At 47.8% G+C, this 25,709-nt stretch overlaps 10 protein-coding genes across 10 annotated transcripts; 6 read left to right on the top strand and 4 right to left on the bottom strand.

Annotated features, from left to right (window-relative positions):
* Positions 1-32: 32 nt before the first annotated feature.
* Positions 33-2,490, top strand: V1508DRAFT_368765 (thiamine pyrophosphate enzyme, N-terminal TPP binding domain-containing protein). Its single transcript, XM_066937420.1, has 6 exons — positions 33-535; positions 592-747; positions 805-1,828; positions 1,880-2,115; positions 2,170-2,298; positions 2,354-2,490. The coding sequence occupies exons 1-6, from the start codon at positions 431-433 to the stop codon at positions 2,402-2,404; spliced, it is 1,701 nt and encodes a 566-aa protein (XP_066796717.1). The 5' UTR covers positions 33-430; the 3' UTR covers positions 2,405-2,490.
* On the bottom strand, positions 2,409-4,938 carry V1508DRAFT_368768 (alkaline-phosphatase-like protein). Its single transcript, XM_066937421.1, has 2 exons — positions 4,498-4,938; positions 2,409-4,436 (listed from the first exon to the last, which is right to left on the bottom strand). Exons 1-2 carry the CDS (start codon positions 4,795-4,797, stop codon positions 2,589-2,591), a joined length of 2,148 nt encoding a protein of 715 aa, XP_066796718.1. The 5' UTR covers positions 4,798-4,938; the 3' UTR covers positions 2,409-2,588.
* Positions 4,939-5,710: 772 nt separating this feature from the next.
* V1508DRAFT_396713 (Alpha/Beta hydrolase protein) lies at positions 5,711-7,176 on the top strand (the record flags this gene model as incomplete). Its single annotated transcript, XM_066938115.1, has 5 exons — positions 5,711-6,087; positions 6,136-6,220; positions 6,273-6,353; positions 6,405-6,557; positions 6,613-7,176. 5 exons carry the CDS (start codon positions 5,711-5,713, stop codon positions 7,174-7,176), a joined length of 1,260 nt encoding a protein of 419 aa, XP_066796719.1.
* Positions 7,177-7,313: 137 nt separating this feature from the next.
* V1508DRAFT_73421 (uncharacterized protein) lies at positions 7,314-9,795 on the top strand. The gene is made up of 2 exons (XM_066943029.1): positions 7,314-9,484; positions 9,531-9,795. The coding sequence occupies exons 1-2, from the start codon at positions 7,637-7,639 to the stop codon at positions 9,597-9,599; spliced, it is 1,917 nt and encodes a 638-aa protein (XP_066796720.1). The 5' UTR covers positions 7,314-7,636; the 3' UTR covers positions 9,600-9,795.
* Positions 9,796-11,126: 1,331 nt separating this feature from the next.
* V1508DRAFT_415092 (uncharacterized protein) lies at positions 11,127-13,204 on the top strand. The gene is made up of 2 exons (XM_066940017.1): positions 11,127-12,038; positions 12,089-13,204. Exons 1-2 carry the CDS (start codon positions 11,381-11,383, stop codon positions 13,156-13,158), a joined length of 1,728 nt encoding a protein of 575 aa, XP_066796721.1. The 5' UTR covers positions 11,127-11,380; the 3' UTR covers positions 13,159-13,204.
* A 1,255-nt stretch (positions 13,205-14,459) lies between these two features.
* On the top strand, positions 14,460-16,796 carry V1508DRAFT_415097 (uncharacterized protein). The gene is made up of 2 exons (XM_066940018.1): positions 14,460-14,658; positions 14,759-16,796. The coding sequence occupies exons 1-2, from the start codon at positions 14,650-14,652 to the stop codon at positions 16,721-16,723; spliced, it is 1,974 nt and encodes a 657-aa protein (XP_066796722.1). The 5' UTR covers positions 14,460-14,649; the 3' UTR covers positions 16,724-16,796.
* Positions 16,742-18,717, bottom strand: V1508DRAFT_415101 (uncharacterized protein). The gene is made up of 4 exons (XM_066940019.1): positions 18,216-18,717; positions 18,041-18,155; positions 17,939-17,985; positions 16,742-17,804 (listed from the first exon to the last, which is right to left on the bottom strand). Exons 1-4 carry the CDS (start codon positions 18,598-18,600, stop codon positions 17,095-17,097), a joined length of 1,257 nt encoding a protein of 418 aa, XP_066796723.1. The 5' UTR covers positions 18,601-18,717; the 3' UTR covers positions 16,742-17,094.
* Positions 18,718-19,235: 518 nt separating this feature from the next.
* V1508DRAFT_415105 (transcription initiation factor IIF, beta subunit) lies at positions 19,236-20,862 on the bottom strand. The gene is made up of 4 exons (XM_066940020.1): positions 20,477-20,862; positions 20,186-20,417; positions 19,772-20,130; positions 19,236-19,712 (listed from the first exon to the last, which is right to left on the bottom strand). Exons 1-4 carry the CDS (start codon positions 20,747-20,749, stop codon positions 19,596-19,598), a joined length of 981 nt encoding a protein of 326 aa, XP_066796724.1. The 5' UTR covers positions 20,750-20,862; the 3' UTR covers positions 19,236-19,595.
* Positions 20,863-20,971: 109 nt separating this feature from the next.
* On the top strand, positions 20,972-22,222 carry V1508DRAFT_415107 (uncharacterized protein). The gene has a single exon (XM_066940021.1). It carries the CDS (start codon positions 21,105-21,107, stop codon positions 21,723-21,725), a length of 621 nt encoding a protein of 206 aa, XP_066796725.1. The 5' UTR covers positions 20,972-21,104; the 3' UTR covers positions 21,726-22,222.
* Positions 22,220-24,523, bottom strand: V1508DRAFT_415109 (uncharacterized protein). Its single transcript, XM_066940022.1, has 3 exons — positions 24,405-24,523; positions 23,185-24,299; positions 22,220-23,136 (listed from the first exon to the last, which is right to left on the bottom strand). Exons 2-3 carry the CDS (start codon positions 24,294-24,296, stop codon positions 22,509-22,511), a joined length of 1,740 nt encoding a protein of 579 aa, XP_066796726.1. The 5' UTR covers positions 24,297-24,299; positions 24,405-24,523; the 3' UTR covers positions 22,220-22,508.
* Between the last annotated feature and the right edge of the window lie 1,186 nt (positions 24,524-25,709).

Genomic DNA, 25,709 nt, shown 5'->3' on the forward strand with positions numbered 1-25,709 from the left:
GAGAGGATCATAGTCAATTTCTACGATATGTACACTATATATAGTCTTATATATTCCACAAGTTCATATTGCATGCCGGACGCCGCTACTGCAACGAAGTACGTAGTTATCCAAAGTATATCACAAATGAGCTCTTTTTGCTGAGGAGCTCGATAGCAAGGGGACTTGTACCATTCAGTCCTCTGCAACAGAAAAATTCCTCCACACCCTTGCTCGTCTGACGTCATTTCAGGGGTCGACTTGGGGTCAAGCTTACGGGCGACCTTCAACGACCCAGCCAAAACCGCGGGGGTCACACAGCTGGCCGAGACAACCAGTATCTGAGGTTACCTTATCTTGCGCCATATCTTTGCCGCAGGCTATCCTCTCTCAATCAGGTGGTTTATATTATTTATTTTCATCGATATTCTTTTGAATACGTTTGTCAACAATGCCATTGACAACAACCGTCTTAGGAGCTAACTTGATCGCCTCGTCACTATATGACCTCGGCGTCCGTGTCATCTTCGGCATTGTGGGAATTCCGGTTATCGAGGTAAAGAATTCCCGAATTTGACCTGAGTACTATGGTGGCTAATTGGAGTCTTATAGGTTGCAGATGCCTGTATAGAGAAAGGAATCCGTTTTATAAGCTTCAGAAACGAGCAATCGGCTAGTTACGCGGCTACAGCATATGGATATCTTACCGGAAAGCCTGGAGTGTGCCTAGTTGTTGGAGGACCAGGTGTACTCCACGCAATTGCTGGCGTGCGTGAAGTATACTGTACTGGTGGAATGACATTAATTTTTTTAACATAATCACAGATCGGCAATTCAACGAGCAATTGCTTTCCACTTCTGCTGCTAGCCGGTTCTTCTGAGTCACATCAAGTGTACAAAGGCGCATTCCAAGAGATCGACCAAGTTTCGATGTTGACTCCTTTCACCAAATTTGCTGGTCGACCTCCATCCTTGAGTCTTTTGCCGTCGACTATTGAGAAAGCCTACAGACTTGCATATTATGGACGACCAGGCGCTACATATATTGACTTGCCGGCAGATTACATCCAAGGCAGTGTCGATCGAATGGAGACGCAACCGCTCTGTCCAGCATCTGCCGCACCTAAGGTTATGGCTGACGCTTCAAGAGTAAAGAAGGCAGCTCAACTAATTCGAAACGCTAAGCTACCTCTAGTTATTATAGGAAAAGGCGCAGCGTATGGCCAAGCTGAGGACGCCATTCGGGAACTCATTGACAAGAAGTCCATACCTTTCTTACCTACACCTATGGGAAAGGGTGTGGTTCCAGATTCATCACCACTGAACTTTGCCGCAGCCAGAAGTGCGATCTTGCGTACGTCTGACGTGATTCTGCTTCTCGGTGGTCGATTGAATTGGATCTTGCACTATGGGGAGCCTCCTAAATTCAGAGAAGGTGTCAAGATTGTTCAGGTCGATATCGCTAACGAGGAAATCGGAAATAATAATAGCGGCAACGCTGAGTATGGACTTGTCGGAGATATCGATCTGGTAGTGAGACAGCTCTCCGCAGAACTGCAAGACTATAAGTTTCCCAGTATTCCTAAAGCTCTCATAGCTTCAAGAGAAGAGAACTTCGCGGTTAGCGAGAAGAAGGCCAATAATGCTATTTTACCATTGACATACCAACACTGCTACAAAATCATTAAGGATGCTATTCGTGCAACAGATACTAGAGCCATCTTTGTGTCCGAGGGTGCAAATGCTATGGACATTGCTCGAAGTGCATTTGATGTTGAAGAACCACGCCAACGTTTGGATGCTGGAACCATGGCGACTATGGGAGTAGGTGTCGGATATGCCATTGCTGGTGCGTACATTTGCACTCATGTCTCGCTCGTATACTAATTCGACTTAAAAGCTGCTGCAGCTTGCCCCGACCATTTACCTGTGTGTATCGAGGGTGATTCCGCATTCGGTTTCTCAGCGATGGAACTCGAAACAGCGACACGATCTGGCCTTCCGATGGCTATATTTGTTATGAACAACAATGGTGTATATCACGGGGTTGAGCCGGCGGCATACAGTGCTAGTCCAGCAAAACCTCTTCCTAGTACAGCACTGGGTTTCGAGACTAGATACGATTTGATAGCAGAGGTATGGCAAACTTCAGACCGGAATGACTGTCAGCGACTGACGAACGACAAATAGGCAGTTGGTGGTAAAGGATTAATTGCCAGGACTCCGGAAGAATTGAAAGAGGCTGCTACAACGGCACTCACCAATGGAGCCGTAACGGTGGTGAACGTCATTCTCGATCCGGGCGCGAAGACAAAGCTGGTAAGTTTGGATTTGTTCGTGTTCAGCCCATGAGCCCTACTGATGCCATCGGCAGGAATTCGGATGGCTGGCAAGCACTAAGAAGAAACCAGCATCGAAGTTATAATCATCACAAAATTTAATTCCAATGTCAATTTATCATCCTTGTATACATGCAATAAACGAAATAGCTTAATAACTAAATTAAACGAAATAACTCCGTGAAGTCTAACAAACCAATCCTAACAAATTGAACCCACTATTACCACGTATTAAATGCTGACGTTGTCGATCATACTTAAAACCTCACCCTAGATATCATCCTTATTGCTACCTTGTGGTCCCGCGGTGTCTAGAAACTCATTGATATTATCCGTTAAATTATCGAGCTTGTCTTCGAAGTAGTCCATCCAATCATTCGCCTTGTGATCAGCATCCTGATCACTGTGATGCTTTGTTGTCTGCTTACCATGGTCGTCATCATGGTCATCATCATGATCATCATCATGGTCATCATCATGGTCATCATTGTGGTCACCTTGATCGTTTGGGTGCTGCTTATCATGATCGCCATCATGATCATCATCGTGGTCACCGTGATCATTTGAGTGCTGCTTATCATCCTCATCGTCGTGGTGTTTACCGTGATCCTCTTTACCTATGTCCGCCGAGTCAGAATCGGAAGTAGCCGGCAGCACCGGAAATGGACTAGGATCCATCCATCCACCAGGCAAAGCATTCAGCTGCCCGTTTAATGTTCCATTATTCGGCGCACCAGTGATATTCAGCGACCGGCAGATAACGTCGTACAGCTCAACGTTGTAAAAAGGTTCAATCTTGGAGCCAGAAGGAAAATTAGGTCCAGTAGCCAGGAACAAAGCCCGCATAAGTGGATGGGAGTTGTTGAAGCCATGAAGACCCTTTGGATGGAAATCGTGGTTGGAATCTTCAAATTGCTGTCTCGTCGTAATAGCCCACCCAGCTTCGGGAACAATCCAGACAGGAGCAATTCTGTTCTGATACTGTCCCCCGCCTGGACCGCCAAAGTGCCACTCATCTGGCATATCATCCTTCATATAGACCTGCCAATGCTCGAGCGATTCACTTTCACTGTCACCTTGTAACTGGATAGCCGCTCTAGAAGATGTGATCTCTGCATATAGTTGCTCTGATGTGTTATATTCGTAAGGTCGCAATCCGAACAGTGGCCACCCATCTGTATGCTCGACGCTTTCAGGAACGATGAGATCGTCAAGGAATATGAGTCTGTCATTAGATGTTGACGCCATACCGTGATCGGAGACAATAACCACGTTCGTGACTGACGAGATATTTCTGTCATCTATACCACTCAGAATCGCAGCAATCATATTATCAACTTGTTTCAATCCGTCATTAATCTCGGGGCCCAATGTTCCATACTTATGGCCCAAAGTGTCGATAGTGGGAACGTAACAAAATATAAGCTCGGGTCGGCCATCAATATCCTGGTCCAGCCAGCCGAGTACTCTCTCGACTTTGCGAGATAAAGTTTCTGTCTGGTTGAACTTGTCTACGACAAGAGGCTCCTCATCACCCCATGGAGCTTCACTCCCTGGCCACATGTGAATAGCGGTTTTGACGCCATTCTTTGTCGCAGTAACCCATAAAGGCTCACCCTTCCACCATTTCAGGTCGAGAGAATTTGGCTTGTGATAATCAAATTCCTCCTGTAAATCCGGATCCCAAAACGAATTGCTGACGATACCATGACTGGACGGATACAAGCCGGTGACCAAGGTGTAGTGATTTGGGAAGGTGACTGAAGGAAATGATGGGTACATAAACGGCGCACTGTATTCGGCTGTATATAGTGTCCACATTTTTGGGGTAAACTCCGGAGAGAGATAATCCGGTCGGAAGCCGTCCAGAGAGATGTATATGGTCGTCGGGTAGAAATCGTGGGTGCCGTTCGAGAGGAGTGACTTGGACAAAGTGGACGCTAAAGAAGCTGAAGAATCTGAGGCGGAAGAAGTAGAAGATGATGATGACGATGATGGCTTTAAAAGTCCTAATTTATTTTTTATAACCGCCACATATATCGCAGCGCCAAATATAGCCAGAACGATGGCAAATAATGAGAAAAATAAGCATGACTTCAGACAAGCCATTCGACGTTGCTGCGGTGACATCAGAAAAATGAGCAGAATTTCCAAGACTAACCAGGGCAATGTATATTACCTTCGTTTTAAGATGTTTCAAATGCGACTCAGCATCAATTTCAATGGACTCCTCACTATCGGTATCGGCGACGTCGCCATTATTGAGTTTCTTGTACTCTGGCAAATCACCAAACCCAACAGTTTTGGATTTGTTCTTCTTGAACGGAATTCTCTTTGCTGTAGCATCTGTGATCAGTCTCTCGGTATAATCATGTTGCAACAGGATTTCCTTGTCGTAATCTTTCGCGTCATAGTCTCCGGTAATGTCTTCCTCCCTTTCCAGCTCGATACTCTCGAGCGAACGGCGCGGCTGCTCCATTCTTATCAAAATATTTCAATAGTCCTTAAGTATTGAGTAGAAAGGCGATTTAATAAAGTTCCAAGAGAAACATTCTGAAAAAAGCGTGTATGTTGCCTTTGGAGAATGACGCGATCAGCCGAACAGCTGCAACCAAGTTCCTCGGAGCTACCGAGCGGTGCAACGCCGTCTGTGCCGCCCTTCGGGGTGCTGCAACGACGACACGGGCCGGGTAACGGTGGCAAATCGCACTATTCCTCGACAATTGTCACGAAGTCGAAAATAGTAGTCCGCACAAGGGTTTGGTGTAGCCAGACGCGGGGTAAGGAATTTCAGGGGGCCAAAATGCTTACAGAACAACAGCATACTTCCGGCACTCGGAAATTGGACGAGTCATCGCAGTCATCCTTGCGCTGTGATCGACACTACTGTAGTGTCGCCCATAAGAAAGAGTTCGGTTTCTTTCTATAGTTAGATTGAGATGAACAGTTGACGGTATGCCAGTTTCCCATACAGCGTCCATAGTCGGAGAGAAGCCATGTCTAGCCGTGCCTATCCGGCCGAGTGCCATCTCCTCGAGCTCGTTTGTGCGCGTGAATTCGTCATGGCCGGTAACAACACCAAGTCCAGTTTACAGCAGGCCGAACATTTCGACGTCGTCCGTGATTATGCTAGGCAATCAACATAGCTCTAATCATCCCAATTTTGCACTTCAGAGTTTGACGAGCCGAGAGAAGGAGGTTGACTTGCAGTCACCGAATATTAGAATATGTACGTCTTTGTTCGCAATATATGTATGCGCTTCATCTTAAGGTTTTGCTAAGAGATAATTGATCTAGCGCACTACCATAGTCGAACAGTTGTATCGAATTTAGCTTGCTACGTGCGCAGAACAGTATCGGCTATTTTTACGTTTTCAATTTTAGGATCTTTAATGACTGTAGCCATTTTCACGGATGTCGGCGTGCGCATACGGACCGGTGTGTTGGGATTTTTTGGCAAACACATTACTGAGCACCGGCACTTCTTTGAAATGGAATATGAAAGAGCAAGGAAGAGGAGTAAATACGATAAAAAGGTGCTGCGTAACATCGATTACTACGCGTCCTTAGTTGGTCTACGGGCCCAGCAATTTGAAATTGTTACCCAGGATCGGTTTGTACTGCAACTATTCCGAATATACGAGCCAAATGAACTGGAGGATCGCAAGAAGTCAAAATACCCGGTACTGTTAATTCATGGTTTGCTGCAAAGTGCGGGCGCGTTCTGCGTCAATGAAGAGGATAGTCTGGCGTTTTATTTGTGCAAGAGGTGCGGTGGTGCACAATGATTTCATAAATTGTGCTAACTGAACATTAGCGGATATGACGTCTGGCTTGGAAACAATAGATGTGGATTTGACTACAAACATTTAGACTTCAGTTACAACAATCCCCGTCTGTGGGTGAGTTCGCAAACTACAGATAACCTTTGCGTGCCCGATTCTAATGTTCTAGGAATGGGATGTGCGTGACATGGCCACAAAAGATGTCCCGTCATTCATAAATTTTATTCTTGAGAGGACAGGTCATCAAAAGGTTTGAAGTCATGTGCTGCTTAGTCTGATAAGCGTTAACTTGCGACAATAGGTTGGCCTTGTCGGCCATTCGCAAGGGACGACACAGGTTTTCCTTGCATTAAGTCGGTTTCATGTTCCTGACTTAGGGAAAAAAATAAGCGGCTTCTGTGCTTTGGCTCCGTCGATCTATGCGGGTCCATTAATTGATCGCGATTTCTTCAAAGTACGTACATATATTATGATCTGAGGGGTTGCCGCCTCTAACTCGAAAATAAAAGTGTTTCCGTTATTTGTCACCATCAACTTACCGCTTATTGTTCGGTATTCATGCGTTTATGCCGGCAATGCTTGTTCTTCGGTCAATAATTCCGAAACGGGCGGTCACTTACTGTTCGTATGCGATGCTTCACTTTTTGTTTGGTTGGTCGGACGATCGTTGGGATCAATTCCTCGAGGGCCGCATGTTCCAATTTTCTCCGGTATATATTAGTGCCGAGAGCATGCGGTGGTGGCTCGGTAGAGACAGTTTTGCGACGCGTCGCTGCATATTTGATGCCGAGACATCCGAGCCCTGGTTTGATTCCCGGTGTCCGCCGATCGCATTGTGGATCGCACAAGAAGACTCGTTAGTAGACGGAGAACGATTGATTAACCGTTTAGAAAACGCAGAGCCAGATGTTGTTTTGCTGAAAAAGAAGGTGATACCGACGTACGAACATTTAGACGTGCTCTGGGCTGTGGACGCGGTCGACCAAGTCGCCAAGGGCGTGAAAGAGGTATTGTGGTCTACGGCTCACCAGCGCGAGGATTTCCGATGTCCCACTGAGTGCGAGGAGTTGTAATTTATGTAGATTTTTTTAATTATGAGTTTGGGCGACTGTTAGCAGAGGCTCTGTGAGCAATTTTGTCCATATTGGATTTATTGTTGGTCACAGTTTGGCAATTACTATTTGTAGCAATACCGTGTGTATTGTTGTCCCATCGGCGAAGGCACACGTCCGGTATAAATAAAACCCCCCCGCATCAGCCACAATACATAGACTTCCCCTTGACAGCACCTCTTTTGAACCGCTACCTACTAAACGTTGTTGTGCCTTGATTCACATCCACAGCGTGTGATAGTCGCTTTTGCTGTTTGCTCTTTTGGAAGCTGTGGCATTCGATCGCAAGCGCCGATCAACGGGTCCTTGCATAACCTGGGGTATTTCAGATCCACACACTTCTGCTCCATTCCAATATCCTCCATTCAAGGGTTCCTTGTGAATTTTAAGCAGTTAAGTTAGAATTCAAACCAACATTGCAATGGCATACGAGGAATCACTCGATTTCTCAACAGAGTCGTTTCTGGACTCCGTTCTTTCCGAATTGGACAATATCGGCCGATCGAACGCGACACCTGGTATCGCCACAACCGCGCCAATTATATATGACCAGCCAATTCCAGCATCCGAACAATCGAAGGAACCTATAGGTGCGAATCAGGAAAGTCGAAATAGCGAGGCCGATGATTTTGAGTTGATTGATTTGATTGAGGCGCATATGACTGAGTATGGGCTTAATATCGGCAGCGTGAGTCCCAGTCTTGATGCAGAGTCGCCATTGAATGGGTCCGTGTTTGAGAATATTTCTCCATTGGAGGGGAGTTTTCGTGGATTAACAGAGAGTGTTGGGGGAAATGGCGCGGAGCAGGTTTACGGGCTCGAGATGAGTGCGCGTGAGCCTCAATTAGGGGTGGACCTGGGCAGTGTGGTGTTATCCGTTACCGGGGACGAGATCGGTACTGAACAGGGGATTGCAATAATTAATGTAGACGAGGTCGAGCAGAGTAGTGAGGCTGCATTGCCTGCTGCTCATGTAGCTGCAACCGCGGCGGAGATGTCATCATCGATGGACACAGACGATGGTACAATAGAGGAGGCTCGGGCGGCTAAACCCGAGGCGATTGACGTTTTGGAGCATCGAGAGGAAATACCGACCTCAAGCCAGACGACCGCAGTAACTATCGACGCAAAGGAAGTTGTCCGTGACACCACTGAGGAAGACGACAGGATGCCCAAGACTTCGGAAATTGATAGCACCACTCCTGTACCAGCACCTTCTATGGAGGAAAATACAGAGTCTGGTGACTCTGCGCTGGGTATAAATGAGGAATCTCCGGAGGCCCGTGAGACTGAGTCCACTGGTTTTGCGATAGATAGCGAAGGGGTTGCGCGTACACGGGAGAGCGATCTGCCAGTCGAGGCTGAGAATGCGGACACGATGATACCTGGATTGGATACTCTGGGATTTGTACGAGATGGAGACGGCAGTAAGTCCGCTAGCGCGGCTATTGTCACAGAGACGGATCCAGAGACACTAGTGGAAGATACCACCGCCAAGGCAAGGGATGCGAAGGACCTAGCTGCAGCTGAAATGTATGGTACAAAAGACGTTGAGGAGCCGTCCAAATCCGCGACTGAAATTGGGGACGCATCAGAGTCTGCGCTTATCGACCTCGATATATCAACTCCGGTGCTGGCGACAAACGCAGACGAATGTTCGACTGAGACGCAAGGGCGTGTGCCAGGAGCACTGGAGCCGGTACTCGTGGCTGAAGGAGTGACTGGCGACGAACCGAAGGTTAATGAGGATTGGTCAGCTGCTGATGATAGGAGCCCGAGGGGACTTGAGGCACTTGAGCCTGGACATGAAGGTGTCGCAGAGCGGGCAAAGCCCGAGGCCGTTGCTGAGACAGCTACGGATATGTCCGCTGAATCGAAAGGCATCGAATTTAAAGAACCGGTGTCTGCAGCAGTACCAGTTGACAAACCTCATGCTACTGAATCGACCACAGCCGAGCAAGGAGCTGAGTCTGTTCCGGCACCACGTATTGCCGAGGACGTTGCGCCGATACTAGATGCAACTACCAACGCGCCGTTTGCGATTGAGGAGGACTCTAAAGTATACATATACACGTCGTTCACAGGCGGCGGCATGTTTGGCCGAAATATTATGACGGCGACGAATAGACTAGTGTTGATTCTCAGGTCGAATAACATAGGGTTCGAAATCATTGATCTCGCGACGAATGAGCAGGCGAAGAAGCTCTGGGCGAGGTCGTCTAAAGGGAAGAAGCTGCCAGGTATTGTTAAGGGCAAGGATATTGTTGGTGTAAGTAGTCATACGAGATGTGGGATGAATGCTAATGGGTAGTTAGAATTACGAAGATATTGAGGAAGCGAATGAGTACGGCGAGGTGCAGCAATTGATTGCGGAGTTTGTCTAGCCTATATGGTTTTGATCGGGATTACATTGTCTGGGTTTGCGGTGCTTGCGGATGTGGATGATATAAATGACTGACGACAAGTACATGACATTGACTCTTTGTTTTGATTGGAGTAATACGGACAGGTTGTACAATTTTCGCAATATAAAGCAAGTTTCCGGTAAATCCGGGGAAGCTTTGGCGTAACTACACTCAATCTTCAAATGCACTAAATTTTGCCGAAGCTGAGCAGCCGCCAGTGTTTGCAGCTGTCACAATAAATTAGTGCCCGGACAAGCGCGCTGACGCGAACTCGTACCCCCTGAGTGAAAAGGGTACCCGTAACAGCCAGTCCGGTAATCTCAATGGCATCTCTGCACATCAGGCAATAAATAATGAACATGTTTTTCTTCTAAGCATAAAGTGCCATGCGGCGCTTTACGGCACGTGCAATATACAGAGGATGATTAATTTCCAACCCAACTAAATCGAGCTTTGCCGGCCCCAGAACCTGCGAGAACCCAGCAGCAGATATTTTTATTTCTGGGGAAGCGCATCGAGTGGTCGCCAGGGCCTTGAACTTCTCATTTAGTTCACATGCAAATTGGCACGTGTCACGGAAAAACAAAGTATCACATGCCATTTGAAATAAAGAACACGGCTGCGAATGCAAAGGTTAGCTGCAGTAACAATATCAGTATGGCAACAACGCGTGACTGGCCGACGACGGGTAGATTTCCCGATTGCGATCACGTAGACAGCCAAGTGATCATGTGAGGGCTTTACACTGGGTGCACGATCGACCGGGGTCAGGAATTGCGGGGTCACCGACGACCCGCGGAATCGGGTGAACTCGGAAGCTGCGGGAACGTCGTCGATAACTGAGTACACGTGCGCAGTGTCTGGGGCCAGTCGGTTGAGCCATTCAGGCACGAAGGTACGCGCGGTAATGGGTGTTTAACAGACTAGAGTCGGTGACACGAAACGCGGAACGTAGGTCAAAGCCACGGCTGTCCGTGCGCGGATCATATGTCGCTGTAGCTCGCTCGCACATGCTTTAATGTGCCTTGCGTGGACTGTGAATCGGTGCTCGCTAGACACGGATCGGCAGGAAATGGCGGCCGATCGATGAACACTGCGGTCAGTGCGAATGGAGCCAGAGAGAACGGAATTGCCAACGCACGGAGCAGTGGTCACACAACACAAACACCACACTTCCGTGAAGTTGGCGAGAGGAGCCGCAGTGGCTTTGGTCAGCATCGTCCGTCCATCGCGATACCCACTACTGTTCGGCGGAGTAAACACTGTTTGAAGGCGTCGGAAGGCTGGCCGATTGGCTCTCCACTCACAGCGCAGGTGTGATCTGTGATCAGGGAGCTCGCTCTTTGAGAGCGGGTGTTGCCAACACAGTTGTATTCGGCTCGGGCGTTTAAGCGTTACTAGCCGTTCGACGGCGTCTAGTGAGACACGATGTTGCGGCGCGAAACGAGTGAGCTTCAATCCACTTAGGCAGCGCCGACTGCGCATTAGCGTGCATCATTCTGCGCACTGACTGCCAGTTCAGGGACACGCTAGCTATAGCCGCCGAGCTTGTTTGTGCCTGACCAGGGACGCTAGTCAGTTAGACTCTGATGCACTTTAGCTGGTGCTCTCCCACTCGATGCCACTGTAAACTATTTTGGCTGGTGACTTAATTGCAACTGCGATGAGAGCAATTGTCCGGAGGCACGTGACGCCAGAAGAGTAGGGCTTTCCGCCAAGGTGTCCTGACTGAGTGAGGGAGAGCGCGCGTGCATTATTGCATGCACCGGCTGCGAACGCGGGCGCGAGTCTGGGGCGGCGGTCTGGGGTCGGGGAGACCGGGGAAGAGTAGAAGTAGGCAGTCCACCACTACGTGCACTCGGCCACTTCTTATCCACTCCATCCCGCCAGCTGGCCGTCTTTCCTTCTCTTCCCTTCTTAATTTTACATCTCTCATCTCTCTCGTCCAAATGGCATTCAACCGCCTGGCCACTGGGCCGTCCACGATCTCATTACAGTCTTCCGACATCGACTCTATCTTCTCTCCCTTCCGCTCTTCATCTCACGCCCGTCCACAGCTCTACCCGTCCACTGCGGCCTCCTCGTCATCCGCGTCTTCTCCCGCCTCGATCACGTATCGTCTTCCGCGGTCACCTCGTTCGCCTCTGGTCGACAATCCCGATCCATTCTTCCACAATGAACTCTCCGCTGCGACAGGCATAGACATGCCAGCATCGTCCGACTCCGCCTACAGAACCGGGACGGGCGTTCATCCGGCCCAGCCATCTAGCTTGCCGCGTCTTCAGATCGCCACCATGGACAATGACTTCAAGGCCTCCACGTCAATCCTTTACGGCGACTATCTTGCCGAGTACGGTTTCGGCTCCTCCTTCGAGCTCGACTCAGCTGACCCCTATGGCTCAGCCCTCACGTCGCCGGGTCAGTCGTACTGGTCCATCCGTGCTCTCTTTCACTAACCATTGCTGCAGACTACCGTCTCAGATCACCCGGATCCGCTGGCAGTATCCAGACCGCCATCGAAAAGGACTCGTTCGTCGACTCTTACTTCGCCGCCGCATCAAAGAGATTCCCCACAACGTACTACATGCCGAACTCAACTACATCCGACGAGCAGCACCCGAGAATGTCTGACAGAATGGATATTGACCATCTCACGTCTTCTGTCATGGGCCCGTCCGAAACGCGGAACTCGACAAACGTGAATAACCAAACTTCTCCGGGCTCAGTGTCGCCTAAATCCGCACTGAAGGAATCCAAAAACACGACAAACCTTGCGTCTCCGTCATCTAAGAGGCAGCAGCAACAGGCTAGTCGCAGTCTAGTGTCGCCCTGCTTGACCTCCGCCACTGCTGCTGCGGCCGAAGAAATTGCCGCATCGACAAAACGTGTGCGACGTCGCAAAAATTCGATTTCGGAAAAGGCTGCCATGATCAATCCCGATATCCGGCCGCCACTTAACACGATCGGATCTCGCAAGCCGCTTGTTCTTCCTGAACTTCCGCCTGGGAAGACCAAAGAAGATTTAGATCCCGAGGAATTGGCAAAGTACAAGCATGTTCATCGGCTGCTCCGAAATCGAGTCGCAGCTCTGGCGTCTCGTGAGAAGAAACGATTGTATATCGAACATCTGGAAGATAAAGTCGAGAGGCTCGAAAAGGAGAAGGACGAGTTAGAGAGAAACCACGAGGAAATGAAGAAGTACATTAGTACTCTGGAACAAAGTGTTAGCTCTGAGTCCGTGTTTTGGGCACGCCAGGAATGCCTGGTCGACGGCGTGTCGTCAGATGTCATTGGTAATGACCGCGAGAGGCCCACGTCGATTAAACCCACGGCCATCAAGATCAAGAAAAGTTCGAGTGACGAAATGATGGCTGATCATATGAGCATTCATCAGACTGATTTGTTTGATGGTGTGTTTATGAACGGGCGGCAGGATTTTAGCTTTGCCGCTTGTCTCACCCAGCAAGACTTTGAGCAATTAGCATTATCGGCCGGGCTTATGTTTTTGGTCGGTCTCCCTGTATATATTATATCTTAGCTCACGCATACTGACGTAAGGTAGCTCTTGTACTTGACGGTGGCTGTCAAGTATCCGTCGTTTGCAGACTTGACTCTGCGCTCACAGTTCTTGGCTCCGAGATCGGTCGCTCTCCAGAACGTATCTACGCTTTCTCATCAAATATACAAGGTCCTGGCAGATGACAAACAGCAACAAGGCTACATTCATTTGAATCCGGAACATTCGAATGAACCAGGGCAGCATGCGTCTAAAGAAGTGTGGCTCGTGACAAAGTCTGAGGTCGTGGCTGAAATCCAGGCAGGCGGTATTCTTCGCATTGTCGCTCCAGTTCACCACGCGCGCGCCTCCGACGCTTCTGTTCCTCTGGGTGCCCCACCTTCGCCAATTCAAGAGTACGATGACAACAAATTTGCACCAACTGACAATATACTCGAAGAAATTGAATTGGTCGTGAAGAGGCGACAATTATTGAACTTGGGTTGTTCGATTTAGCCGTCAGTATCTATGACTAACATACTTGTGTTTTAGAAGCGGGCAGATGATGGTTATCTTATTGCTCTAAAGTCTACTTCTTTGTCAGATAGTGCCTTGTACAGACGTACCGATATGTAAGCTGTTCGTGCTATCTATGACTGTTATGCGATATCGCTTCGCTTCTTATGCGTGTGCTCCCGTGGTTGAGATACTTTGCGCTCAGTGACATAATCACTTGACAACTTTAGTTTATCTCCTTTTTTTTGGATTCAGGGACCTTGGAGTAATGGTTTTGGTCGGTTTAACGTCCATTCCTGTCATATTGTTCTTTTTGTTGTGATGAGTTGTACGCTCAACTTTTGGACAAAGAAATCAGCCTGTTTGGTTACGCCGTTACGTATCCGTTATTTTAACTTTTTTTTTCTAAACTATGTATTTATCGATTTATTGATTACGAATGTTTACTTAATTTACGTTTTGAATATGAATGATGATAACGATTGGTTTATTGTGTCATGAATACAGTGAAATTGAATCGCTCGCAGTCGGCCGAGCGTTGGACGCCCGACTCAGCCTACGTCTTCCAACGTGCTTGGGTCGATATAAACTTGTTATAGAACATTAGAATATCGGTCAGGCTGAGTCTCGTGCTCGTGTTTTGACGGTGTGAGGGATGTCAGAGCGGCGTAGATTGTCTTTGAACAGATCAAGTTACAACGGGAAAGTCTCATCCTTTATCCTGGCCATGACCCATTACTTGTCACGACGAGCAGTCTACCACACTTTCAATACCTTCAAACTCTAATAACCAATTTTCCTAACCCTGATGAAACTTTTTACTAGCACAAGGGGTCCCTTTCGATGCTGAGACTCAAACCCGGCCTGCTAGGAAATACCACGCTAATTCGTCAAACATCGCGCTAGTCGAATTGTGAACGTGGAGATTTACTCTTGTACCTTGTGGTTTATTTGCATACGCAATGGCAACAAAATCGTCAGGAGATTGAATGTGAAAGTCTTGGTAGAGAGTTGATAATGCGTAATGTAAGCTTGCGGGTATTTTTTTTATTCGATTGTATTGTATTGTTTGACGGCCGGGGTTATATGAACTGAATAGAGGAGGAGGTACTGATTCATTGAACAGTTGTCATGCCGACTAGTCCCGCCGACGGTGCACAACCCGCCTCACGTCCGCGCTGCCGTCTCCTGGTCTGGCCGTGGCAGACAATCGTCCTCCAAACCCAAAAAGTCGGCGTCTGGCGTCGCCAAAGCTGTGGTGGAAGTGGATGGAGTGCCGTGGTGGGCTTACGACGAGTACGAGCATGCCGGATCAGTGCCGAGGGACAAGGCGAAGATGGTGCTCGTCGACAACGACGGAAATGTTACGAAGACTTTGAAGGACCCGCGTGATGGACGGTGGGACAGGCGTGATCTTGAGAACTCGATCACGCCTAAGGAGGAGATGCAATTAAGGGCCGGGAAGAGGATGGAGAAGAAGTTTGAATATACACGTACACAGCGCGTGGAGCAGACTGAGTCTACGAATCGTACTGATCCCAATCATGTCGGTTCTCAAACACGAAAATTGCCTCGAGACGCAACAAGCACGACATCTGACCGAATCCGGCGTAGAAATGACTTGAGCTCGAAGAAAGTCGATATTTTCCGTTTAGCTAGAGAAGGGCTAAGGCGAGATCTGCGGTACTCAAATATGACACAGCACTCGATCGAAGAAGACAGTGTGAGCTCGGACAACGCTGATAATCGCCACCCTGCTAAGGAAAGACCTGCAGATATGATACAACGATTAATGGAGAAGAGTAAGGGTCTACAATCACAAAAAAACAACTCTGAGCGGAGGATAGTTGTACAGACGTACTACAACGAGGAAGACGATAACGAAAGTTACTCACAATCTCGTACGCGACGACAAGATAACGGACCCGGCCAACCCACAATTAAGGAACTACCAACTGACAACATGTTTGCCAAACTCACAGCCGCGCAGCAAACTGCAAACAAATTACAAATCACAGAGCGGGTGCGCAAAGATGGATTTAGCACTGAACAGCGATTCGAGCATCTCAAATCCACCCGGCGTTCGCTGCCATCTTCGTCGGATCTGCCACCAACAGAACGATGGCGGCTTAAAGTTGCGAAAAAGAAACTCAAAAGGCAAGCTATGGAACAAGACGCTTTAACAGGCTTTGATCAACAACCGGAACCACAACCATTGAAATCACGACGGGCCAATAAGAAGGAACGTAATGCGAATAAACCTTTCGGTAAGGTCGCGCACGCCATGCTCGACTTGAAAAAGATCGGTAGATTAGATGAAAAGGGAAACATCAACTTTATCATCTATCCGTGGAAGCCGATGTTGCAGTCCAACAGAACTAGGATCCATCATGTCAAGTTTCAGGGATTCGAGCACAATATAGCACTTCATCCCCGACTCTTCTACGAACGTATCGTCACATGGCCGTATCTCATCGAGCGCGAGTGGTTGACGGGACAACAGACTGTATACCGCTACGAAACACGTTTGCGACCCTTATTCTTCAGCGACTGGCATATCCCAGAAATGTGGTTCGAGGGCCACGGAAAAAATCAAAAAGACGCGGACAAAGCTGCGTTTATACGTATGCTGAGCAAATTCCACCAAAACTTCGATCCAAACACAAAATTAGACGATTTCTTGCCGGGACGAAAATACGGAATTCCATATGACTCTGCAGTTCCCATCGCGAGAGACAAGGAGATGCCGCATTTGATTGGTCGTAATATTTGGTTAATGCAGCCGCTGGCCACGCAATTGAACTTTTTGGAGAAAGTGCAGTTCGAAACTCAGAGGTTATCGGACATTGGACGGCTTGATGAAGTAGATGCGTGGAATCAGTTCGTGCGACTCAATCTCGTGGACGCAGTCAACAATATAAGACAGGACGTCAACGTACAGACCCTTGATCAGCCAGTCAAGAACAATTATGCAAAACCAGTGGAGGAGTTCGAATCCACAAGCGCCAAATACTACAATAATATTGCAACTGCTGATGTGGCTTCAAGTGAAGGGGAAGAAACAAGTCGCCACTCAGTTGCGGGCAAATAATACACTGTACTATAGTTATTCATTGTGATCATACTTTATTTTCTACTAAATACAATTGTAAAGTCTTCCCTCATATTCTCAATGATTTGGGATCATTCTTGTCATTTAGTTCTCTTGGCCAGTCGTCAAACCACCACAACGAGAGCATGTGTAACTACGGAACCAATACTATCGAAGTGACATCTCGCCCAGAACGCCATTGATAAGATGCGTAAATTCCAAAAAGATCAGAATAACGAGCTGCCAAAAATATTCCTTGTTCCGTACCATGGAATCCGTTACTGAAGGTTCCTGATTGCCGCATTGATATCGTACATAATGGATAACTAGAGAAAAGTTCACTCACCTCCTTTCTCACTATACATTCCGAACTATAGTGGAATATATTCCTGCCCACCATCGTCCTCCATCGCATCACTATTATCCAATATCTCATTCTCATCGTCATCTTCTTCAAACATGTCGGAATCAAACTCCACATCGTCTTCCTCATCTTCATCCTCATCATTCTCATCCTCCTCATCTTCCTCAGCATCGCTGTACAGACTAATGGTATTCCGATTGTTTAGAACTTCGTCATCACGTTGCAAATGAGCCCTAACACCCTGAAGCACATCGGCCGGCAATTCTGAATGCTCTCCATTTCCTCCCTCATCCATAAAGACCACGCCATCACCTTCTCCCCCACCACTGCCATTACTCTGTTTATTCTTCCCCGCGCGGAACACATGCATTAACTTACACTTCTTCTCCCCCCTAGGGCAAGCCCCAGTCTCCTCGAAATCTGGACACTCGAATACATGTCTGCCGGCGCATTTGTCGCCTGCGTCGCAGTACAGCTTCAGAGCGAAATCGCGACACACTTTAGCACCTGGAGCTACTGTCATGTGCGTATACTTGCAGTTTGGATTTGAGCAATGACCGCGTTGAAAGTGTACACATAACGGGGAGTTGTGAGGTGAAGGAGTGTGAGAAAGGTCGCACGATGGGTTTTGGCATTTGTTGTGTAGATATAGAGGACATAGAGCCACGTGATTGGGGTCGTGCTTGTACGGACATGACAGACCGCGCCCACATTTACCTAAATTACGTTAGTTAGCTCATACATCAAATGATTTTAGAATGCCTATTCAGTGTATTGAGTCATTATGCGCTTGAAGCGCTTCATAGCCCATTATAGCCATCAAAAGAGACAAAAGTAAAAGGGATAAGAACCAGTCATTGTGAAATATCGACAATGCTCGTCGATGCTCTTTCGCTCTCTAATATTTTGTCAGTTTGGGCGTCATTGTCGCAGGACTTATAATATGTGCCTACCGTTTCATCGACTTGACAACCCCTTTGCGCCACAAATTACCGTTCTTACTCCGCAAGAAAGTAACGCCTCCAATAACGGCTTTCTTCGGCGCATGACTTGCATTTGAATTATCAGCTGCACCGAGTTAATACGACCGATCGCAGTCATCATTAAACACATATTAACGATACATACCGGTCACACGTATCAGTTTGCTTCCATCCTTCTGAACCCGGTACTTCACACCGTCAATCTCGACCTCTTCTAACCGCGCAACGCGTCTGGCTTTAGACGCCTCTCGCTGTGCACGCACGGCACGCTTCTCTTCCTTTGCCACGCGCGTTGCTTCTATCGCCTTGGTCCGCGCCTGTGCAAGGTCAGAGTATACGGTTGAGTTGATGAGTTGCATGTGGCGGTCGCGTTTTTTGACGTAAGTGGGACCCGTTGAATTGGTCGGCGTGTCTGCTCCAGAGCTCGGCGCAGCAGTTGACAAAGTCGAGTCTATCGCATCAACGACAGTCTCGTTTATTGAAGGACCGTTGAGAACAAGTGTGCGATTTCGATGTGACATTGGTTTCATTCCTCTGTAGCTTGATGCGCGGCCACGCCCTATTATCCATATCAGTATCTCGCACGAGAATCGACTGAATCGACTGAATCGTAAAAATTACATACCTCGTACACCGCGATATGTCGAACGACCTCTAGGATCAAACGACTGGTACTGATACGACGCTGAAATGAAATTAGTATACTCGAGTTCCTAATCATATTCACATGCAAACATACAAGTTGTAGAGGAAGCTGTTCGCTGCTCATTATTCTTATGGCGATTAATAGCCCCTTAGTAGTTAGCATCATGGCCTCACTGTTTGCCCTTATACATTCATGGGTTAGCTTGGAGTTGAACACTTCGCGTACCTGCTAACGTAGCAATCTGATTTAATAGTTCGGAGTCGGACATTCTAATATCTGTTCAGAGATACAATAATAGCCCAATATAGGTGATTAAAGCAAATAACCTCTGAAACGGCGTAAATGATAGAAAGAAAGCGACATAAGGGAAGTAGCAGCTGTGGCGGGCAGATTTTGAATGTATTTCCCACAATCGTTAGGGCTAAACAACAACCACCACAATATCTTAGGGTACAGCAGATTTCACGCGCACTAATTAGTTCAGGCTTGCGCCTATTTAAGCTACAAAGTTTCTACAATGTTGCATTTCGAGATTGTTATTTCCAATGTCAAATGAAAACCTCAACAATAACTTTCAATCCAAATATATTTTGCCCTAGATACAGATGACACTCACTATCGTGTCGCTGCTAGTATAGGTTCCGCACGCTCATCCAAGCGGCCGAGCCTATCCTATCATTACAGATGTACCTAACGAACGACTTGCAATCGTGATTTTCAAAATATTTACTAACCATAATTTTGCTACTAATACAGTTAAGCCAAGTTAATCCTTGATGTTGGGGTGAATCTAACGAAGATGTGTATGTGTGTGTGTGTGTGTGTGTGTGTGTGTGTGTGTGTGTGTGCGTGTGTATGTGTGTAGGTCTGTGTTCGCGTTTACAGAACAATGTTGTCTTTTCGGCCCTTGTACTCCGGTTTCAAGCTGTATTTCAGAGCGTAAGGACCTTTTTTGTTGAGAATTGCAATGGACTCTAAAACCTCTTTGAGATATGCCTAGAAAATTCGTTAGGTACACGAGTCAGTGAATATAAATTAGCAGCAAAATGTACTACCTCAGGCTGGCGGGTGCGTTCTCTAAATCCCTTCATACTCCAATAATCATACTCCTCAAACAATTTGAACAACTGATCGTACAACTCGTTCTTTGGTATTCTCGCGGCTTTGCCCTCGGCGGACGCGCGATCTTTCTCGCGCTTCTGAGCCTTCATGAATGCGCTGTTGCTGTCTTTCATGCTCGGGCCAGCCATCGCACTAGTCACGCCAGGAATCTCGTTCAATAGAGTGACCTGCGGCCGCGGTACGGCTTCAGCCATCATCTTCCTCTGGGTAACAAAATTCGTGTAGTTCTTATCCGCGGCAGAGACAGTAAGCGAGCACTCATGGAAGACCGTCCCAACTATTGACGTTTTCTCTATGACTTTGTCAGTCCTGATACAGAGACCCAAGTTCAATAGATCGGATCGTACTTGGAATATTAACTCTGTTATATGGCTGATACCGTCTTCGCTTGCTCTTTCCGTTACTATTATTCTGTGGCGCAAAATCCGCTCCATTTTGATTTCTAGAATTGTCTTTATACCGGGATAAATTCTGTTCGCCAAACACGAAGGTATTGGAAACATTCTGATTCGTAACAGATAATTTATATTCATGCGGTAAGTCCTTCGTCGCAGTAGTGTCAGCCAATATAAGGCGAATCTACGAGGGTCGCACTAGTCAGTCATATGCAACTTCAGATCTATCACCATGCCACGTACATCATTGGCATTATCCTGCCGCAACCGCACGATACCCAAGTCTTGCCCATCACTATTCTCCATCTCAAGCCATCGTTCTCTCAAGAATCTTGGCATTCGGACGAGCCATACTTTGGTGCCGGCCGCACTCATATCAAGATCGCCAGAGTCCTCGTACACATCCTCCTCCTCTTCCTCGTCTGGGGGCAGGGACGCAGGTGAAACTGGATCGTCGTCCTCGTATCCAACTATATTTACGTCATCTTCGGCTTTAACTGGACCAGTAGAAGACATATCGCACAGTGAATAAAGAAGATAAAAAGATTAACAATCGCAATGCGTTATGGTTGTAAGCCGGCGTTGTGACTTGGGATCACTAGTGAGTCGTGAGCTATAACTCCCTAACCCATCATGCTGCAATATTCGCAGGAACGACCGGGGTTGCTCTGTTGGAGCCGGATTGGCGCGGTAAACGAAACGACCAACCAGAGGCGGCGGCTTTCGATACGAGAGCAAGCACAGTTCGACAACGCTTTTTCTCCGAGATTCTCGCAACTCGTCATTCCCCAGAAACGGCTCTGCGCACATAAGCCGCCTTCGAAATTGACTAGAACGAACCGATCTGTCCGACTGCTGTTCAATTGCAACCATGACTGACGTTAGCGAGGCCGATGTTCAGAAGTTAAAGCTATTGGAGAAGCCCATTGTTTGGCCGTCTGGACTTGACCAGCAGCCTCCGTCGTGGTTCTATGCTGACGGGGCTGAACATATTTTGAAGGGCTTTTACGACAAACGCGACGAATTCTTGGAGAAGATTATTTCTCGAAAACAACGATACGTGGAGCTTTACAAGCAAGTTTATAACACTGAGTTGCCCAGCAAGCAGGTGCTGGAGGACAGTATTGCGAAGGCCAGAGGAAACGCCGCATTAGCGAGAGCCACACACATAACTGGCTTCCTGTTTGACGACAGAAAGGATGATTGCTCGGACAGGGTTGTGGCCGGGATCCAAGCGCTAGCATTCAAGCGGAATCCTCCTACGGAGGATGTCGAGAAGCTTGCCGATGTCTTTGTGGAGTGCGCCAACATCTCGAAGCCTGCTGCTCTTTCGCTGGCTAGAACGGCAAAGAGTCCATCGGGTATTTACAGCAACGTGCTTGCTGCCCAGGTACAGTACGATAAAGTCAACAAGGTCGATCGCGAAGACCCGACATTCTTCCAGACTCTGCTATATGCGTACAAGAACCCTGATACACTTTCGGACGAATAAGTTTGACCTGTTATATTCAAAATTCTATGTGTTGAGCATGTCGATAGTAACGGGGTCTGCAGTCGAACGGAAGCATATATAATGATCTAATCTCGCAAAAGTAAGTTTTGACATATTTTTGGTAGGCAGACTGGCCAGTGAATAAGGGAATGTTCATATCACTCTTGGAAGATTGATTATTGTTTTGGTCATAGATTGTCAAAAAATTTGTAGGCACGGCTAGCTATAATGTGTACCTTTGGCGAACTTGTCAGATTTTAATTATCAGAAGCATTACACTATTAGGAACATTGTGCGATTCTGTATTCGCGAACAGGTAGTCAATTTAGATGCAACGTAGAGAAATAATATGACATAAACCAAAAATACGTTACATCAAGAATTTTAGTCTACTTTTGCAACTACAAGTGGCAGAGAGCGACATATGAACACGGTACAAATTACGCAAGGAAAAGTACAAGGTAATTCATATATACTTCATTTCTCTTAAATAAAGCATAGGCAATTACGTCACTATTACATCATCTATTAAAACCAAGGCACAGAAATCCACAGTTAGAATAACAAAACCATAAAGTAGATACAAAACCGCGAAGAAAACAAATACTTTTATGTTGCGTAACCAAACCTTTCGCACGGAAACCCAGAAAACCCTTGAAGATCCGAATTATGCTTTTAGTTTGCCCGACTCACCCAACTACAACAATAAACGCAAAGCAAAAAGTCATGCAACTAATAAATACACGATGCAGGCAAAAGATCGACGGAATCATTCAGGACAACTTAGAAAGTGATCTTCTTGCCCTTGAACTCGACAGCGTTCGCACCAGTGCGACCAAAGCCAGCACCACCACGACCACCACGACCGCCGCGACTGCTACCACGGTTTCCACCACGGTTGCCACCACGGTCGCCGCCACGGTTGCCGCCACGGTTTCCTCCACGACCTCCACGCGCACCACCGCGCCCACCGCTACTGCTGTTGTCCCGAGGAGTAGAGTAGTCAATTCGGACTGATCGGCCGGCGATGGAAGTGCCGTTGAGTGCATTGAGAGCCTCCTTGGCCTCTTCGACACTCGAGAACTGAACGTAGCCGAAGCCCTTGAGTTGCTCGGTCTCAGGGTTGGTGGGAAGACGGACGTTGAGAACGTTGCCGTGTGCTCCAAAGACCTCGAAGAGGTTGTCACGGTCGACGTTGAAAGAAAGATTTCCTAGGAAGAGAGTGTCGGAAGGCTCAGAGAGCTTGTCGCCGAACTTCTCTGCACGGGCGTTGCGATTAGTGCCGCTGTTTTCGGCTGGCCTAGCGGCCGACAGATCCAAGTTCACTGGTCGGCCGTCAATCTCCTTACCCTGGAGCTCGTCAATAGCCTTCTGTGCCGAAGCAGCATCAGCGAAATCGACGTAACCGAATCTACATTCATTAGCACAGAAAAATTTCAATGCATTGGACGTCACATACCCCTTTGACTTGCCAGAGTGCTTGTCGAAGACAATGCGGGCAGAAACGACTTCTCCAACCTCCTCGAACTCACGCTTGAGCCAGTCATCATCAACGTTCCAGGACAATCGTCCGACGAACAAAGTCTTGGAGGCCCCCTCATCAACCTTCTGCTTTTTGATACCATTCTTGACAATCACATCCTCCTCGGCCTTGCGCTTAGGGGGCTGCTTCTCCTCTTCGTCGTCGGACTCAGAGCTAGCTTCTTCAGATTCGGAAGCTTCCGACGACTCGGCCTCACCCTTGGTCTCAGTGGCGGTCGACTCCTCTTCCTCGTCGCTGTCATCGCTGCTCTCGCTGGTAGTAACACCGACGGCCTTGCCATTAGCCGGTTTCTTGGCGGTCTGAGTCTCGGTCTTCTTGACCTCCGTTTCGTCCTCGGACTCGGACTCAGACTCAGACTCAGCGTCACTCTCAGACTCCTCCTCACCACTAGACTCGGACTCAGGACTCTCGTCCTTGCTCTCCTTTTTCGCAACAACGGGCTTCTTGACTTCCTCCATCTCATCAGACGATTCCTCATCCGAATCATCCGACTTGGACTCCGACTCGCTCTCTGACTCAGACTCAGGCTCAGCCTTCTTCTCAGCCTTCTTCTCAACCTTCTTCTCAGCCGCGACCTTTGTCGCTGGCGCAGCAGCAGCTTTGCTGTTCTTGGCAGCAGGCTTCTTGACTTCCTCCTCACTCTCACTTGTGTCGGACTCGGACTCGGACTCGCTCTCGCTCTCACTAGCACCGTCAGAGGAAGAATCAATGTCCATCTTATCCTCCTTCTTCGGCTCTTCAGTCTCAACCTCACTCTCGCTTTCGGACTCAGACTCAGACTCAGATTCACTTTCAACCTTCTTCACAACCTTCTTGGGTTCCTCCTTCTTCTTTAATTCCTTCGCCTTCTTCGCCAACTTGTCCGCAACAGCCGCAGCAGCAGTCGCAGCCTTCTGCAACTTTGCAGGCTTGCCGTTTGCGTCACCCTTAGACTTCGTAACACCCGCTCCTGGTTTTGCGGCTAAAGCCATTGGTTTGTCGACGGGCTTGTTCGCCTTGCTGGTGCTTTTCTTTGCTGATTTGGCCATTATCTGTGATGTTCCAGGTTAGCATATATGAAACACAATGCATCACGGCGCAAGTCGCACTCAGAGCTTCATCAATGCCCAATAACAAAGCACATCAAAAAGTCATACTTCTCTTAATTCTTTAACCCCTTCAATATCTAATTCAACTTTTTGGAATAAGTTGAATATCACAACACGAATACTCGACGTGTACGAAGTAGGAAGCTGGGAGTTGGGAGAGAGCAGGGTCGCGGCTTTTGCCCAAAAAATTTTTTTTTTTTGCGCACTGATGACCGAACGCATAGTCCCTGCGTGTGGCAGTTCTAACTGGCAAGCCACACTTGTGGCTTTAGCGAGACTAATCGCAAGGGTTTAGTACTTAGAAAAACCCTAACCTGATTTGATATTTTTGGCGCCTATGGGTGTCGCAAGCATATTGGGTTAGGGCTAGCCATCGAATATTGCGCGCATCCTATTGCTTTCCTCTACTTAGTGTTCCCACACCACGGTAGACGAATGTATCTTACGTTAACCGTTTCAGGCCTATAGAATCTTCTGTTTCACTTCGCGTTTAATGCTTAATATCTTTGAAACAAGACATAAGTCCACGCCGACGAACACGAACCAGCAGTCGCGCGGCTGTCTCGTGTGTGAACCACGTTCACGGGCAACATTTTTGTATGTGCCGCGCGTGGTAACACGTCCAACGTGGGATCGTTTGGTACTGCGAGGAGGAGGCTATATGGGATAAGGATGCCATGTGCCTTATTGTTTTATCTGGCAATGGTTTTCTGTCTTATACCGAGAGTATGATTGGGAGAATTTGTCATCAGTCTCGAATTGTATAGTAGCAATAGATAGCAGAAGGACCTTACGAAGACAAAGGGATGACAACTGGCAAACTAGCATCAGTGTTTGCATTTGCTATCAACACTTAGCACCGCAGCTTTCCGAAACCGACGGCCAACCGGAAGTGCATGGGCTGACAAGGTTGACGATCTCTGCATACCAAACGTTCTACCTGTCACAATGCCAAACCGTAAACCGTCACAGCAAGATGATTTTGACAGTTTAGCCTATTGTTTTGGAAGATTGCAGATTGCAGCTTCGCTTGGTGTCCCGAGGGCCCGAAGCGACGATTTGGACACTGGGGAGACGGAGGGGGAATTTTCGCACTTTGTGCACTGCAGGCGATTATACTTGCTCCTACCAGGACAGTTTTGGGGGCTGCTGGTGTCAATCATTCACTTTTCGTGCCATGATGGCTCGGTGGAAAGGATGCGTCAAGCGTTTATGCGTCAAAATCTAGCTTCACACTATGAGATGAGATATTCATGCATTGTCCACATACTGGAAATTTTTGCGATATTTGGTATCAATGACAAGCAGTAACATATACTGTTCACATGTCACTGCTACCCGGGGGTACGCTTG

The sequence above is a fragment of the Lipomyces doorenjongii genome (genome assembly GCF_038497915.1).
Source record: "Lipomyces doorenjongii strain NRRL Y-27504 unplaced genomic scaffold V1508scaffold_16, whole genome shotgun sequence".
Classification (NCBI taxonomy): domain Eukaryota; kingdom Fungi; phylum Ascomycota; class Lipomycetes; order Lipomycetales; family Lipomycetaceae; genus Lipomyces; species Lipomyces doorenjongii.